Below are 2,884 nucleotides of genomic sequence, written 5' to 3'. Positions count from 1 at the left end.
ACGTCATCGCCAAGGCAACCGCACGCTCGTCACGTCATCGCCAAGGCAACCGCACGCTCGTTACGTCATCGCTAAGGCAACCGCACGCTCGTTACGTCATCGCCAAGGCAACCGCGCTCTCGTTACGTCATCGCCAAGGCAACCGCACGCTCCTTGCGTCATCGCCAAGGCAACCGCACGCTCGAAACTTCATCGCCAAGGCAACCGCACGCTCATTGCGTCATCGCCAAGGCAACCGCACGCTCGAAACTTCATCGCCAAGGCAACCGCACGCTCATTGCGTCATCGCCAAGGCAATAGGGTTTAGGGTTTAGGGTTTAGGGTTTCCCAGTTTTATCCCCTGGGAAACAAAACTGAAGGATTCATAGAAACTGATTAAGCTTAAAAAGTAAAATATAAGTTTGATTCTTAGTTTATCAAATTTATTCGTAGTATAAATGCGTGTGATGCTGCAGTCATAAGGAACTAATATATTTGGTTGGATATTAAATTTAAATTCGTGCAAAATCAACAGATTCCCACATTTTTTTCTCACACACAATTTTCTGTAAACGTTGTAATTAATGCAGAAACTTTAATAAATGGGAATCAGTTTATTGCATCTAATATCAAGTTATGCCCTAAAACACCATGAAGTGTCCTTCTGCCTCATCGAGCCAGATGTGAGTTCACAGGGCCGCCTGAAATCCTGCAGAGGGCCAGAAACGGCCCCCGGGCCTCAGTTTGGACACCCCAGCTGTTCAGTACATTTCCAGGATGAGATGTAAAACAGGACAGGTTGACAGAAACATGTTGCTGGATGGCTCTGTTGTTGAAGCGCGGCTCCTTTAAGGCGGCAGCCATGTTTCTCCCTGCAGATCAGCAAAGAGACGCTCACCTTCCAGGACATCATGAAGTGTTACCGCAGCCAGCCGCAGGCCAGCAGCCACGTGAGCAACACTCACTGCTCAGCATCTGCAGCTGCTGCACAGCCTGCGCTGCTCACTGTGTGTGTGTGTGTGTGTGTGTGTGTGTGTGTGTGTGTGTGTGTGTGTGTGTGTGTGTGTGTGTGTGTGTGTGTGTGTGTTCAGGTGTACCGTAGTGTGTTGCTTCGTCACACTCCCAGAGAGCAGCCAGCCGATGAAAACATGGAGGTGGACTCCGTGTCTGGAGGAGAATGTAAGAACAGATGCTAACTGTGTTAGCGTTAGCTGCACAGGTGATCCTAGCAGCTTCACAGAGGAGACTGTGGAGGTTAAAGGTCATATCCGGTCCAGCTGGGTTTGTGAATGACTGGTCAGGAGATGTAAAAACAGTTTCATGTTTCTGTTTGTTGAAACTAAAGAAGAAATGAGCAAACTAGTTATTTATTTTAGCTTCAGCTACATGGCGACATTCTTCCTTATTTCCTTTCATCAGGGTGAAATATGTGTTTAATATTATTATTGCTATATCATATCATGTTTTCCTTCAGCTGCAGAGAAAGCCAGTCAGCAGCCAGCAGGCAGACATCCTGACCAATCAGAGGAGGAGGAGCGTGGTGACCTCATCCAGTTTTACAACATGGTGTTTGTCCTGAAGATGAAGAGCTTCGCTATGCGCTACGCCACCGGCGACGCCCGGGTACGGCATGCTAACGCTCGGCCGGCATGCTAATGCTAGCGCTGCTCTGACCTCTGACCTGTGTGTCCTGCAGGCCGACGCTCCGCCCCTCTCTCCGTTCCCGTCGGTCCGCGCTCAGCCTCTGTCGCCGCGACGCGTCAGTCAGAGACACTCGCTCTACGTTTCACCTCACAAGAACTCAGCAGGGAGTCTGACGCCGAACTCCTTCACCTACAGGATCAACAGCAGCCCGTCCAAGGCAAACACACACACACACACACACACGTGCGCGCGCACATGCACAGTTCTCAGCAGAGGATGCTCCTGAGAATCTGCTGTCTTCTAAGAAATGAATCAGAAAAATAAGATATTTGACAAAACAATTAGAAAAGTACTTTTTTGTTCTTACTCACTGAACCACAAATGAATGTGTAACAGCTGCTGTTAGCCCTGCCAGCCCCCTTAGAGCAGCCGTCCCTGATTGGAAGTCAAAGAAGAAAACGCTGCTGTTCATTTAGAACAAACATGTTAGCAGCAAACAGCCGGAGAAACGTTTCCAAACTCAGGGCCTGTTCATACGATGCAGCTTTTAAGTTGAAGGCTGTTGATCAGATCGATGGTCGCTGCAGGTCAGCTCGGCGTGAACCAATCAGCTCGGCGCTGGAGACGCAGGGCTGCGTCCTTAGCAGCAGCTTTCTGAAGGATGCAGCCCTCCGCTGTGGGAAAGCGAGAGCGGCGGAGACGCTTGTAGTGAGATGGGCTCTATAGTCCGGAGAATACGGCATTTCAATGCCTAAAAAAGTATTTTTATGCTTTTTAATTTTTTACATTTTCCCACATCAAACCATGTTTTTTGTTTTAACCTCTTCTGTTCCTCCGTTTGATGAAGTTTAGTTTATAATATTATCAGTTCTTTGGTTTCGTTTTGCTGATGAAGCCGACTGATGGACGTGTTCCCGGCCTGCAGGAGCTGTCGGACATCAACCGGATGATCCGGCAGGGCGCCGTCAGCAGGAAGAGGGCCTTCACCATGGAGGGCGACGTGATGATGTCATCAGCATGCGACTCGCCCAGTAAGAGGGCGTGTCCGGAGAACGGCAGCAGTCCAGACGTTCTGCTGAAGCGCCTGCAGGACGTCGTGTCCGAGCGCCAGAGTCACTGACAGAAACTCGGCCTTGGAGCGCCGTTACCATGGTAACGCCTTACAGGACCGCCCCGTAACCACGGTAACGCCTTACAGGACTGCCCCGTAACCACGGTAACGCTTTACAGGACGGCCCCGTTACCACGGTAACGCGTTACA

General features: G+C 50.1%; 1 protein-coding gene across 1 annotated transcript in view; it reads left to right on the top strand.

The window, feature by feature from the left end:
• The window catches only part of rbl1 (retinoblastoma-like 1 (p107)), a 14,433-nt gene extending 11,566 nt beyond the window's left edge, over nt 1-2,867 (top strand). The window contains exons 17-21 of the mRNA XM_017303261.1: nt 840-929; nt 1,071-1,158; nt 1,454-1,602; nt 1,676-1,840; nt 2,549-2,867. Coding sequence (XP_017158750.1) covers nt 840-929; nt 1,071-1,158; nt 1,454-1,602; nt 1,676-1,840; nt 2,549-2,743 — 687 coding nt within the window. The 3' untranslated portion in view covers nt 2,744-2,867. The remainder of the gene's footprint in view (nt 1-839; nt 930-1,070; nt 1,159-1,453; nt 1,603-1,675; nt 1,841-2,548) is intronic.
• The last annotated feature ends 17 nt before the right edge of the window (nt 2,868-2,884 follow it).

The sequence above is a fragment of the Poecilia reticulata genome, unplaced genomic scaffold (assembly GCF_000633615.1).
Source record: "Poecilia reticulata strain Guanapo unplaced genomic scaffold, Guppy_female_1.0+MT scaffold_233, whole genome shotgun sequence".
Taxonomy (NCBI): Eukaryota; Metazoa; Chordata; class Actinopteri; order Cyprinodontiformes; family Poeciliidae; genus Poecilia; species Poecilia reticulata.
This window is presented reverse-complemented; position numbering and strand designations above follow the sequence as displayed.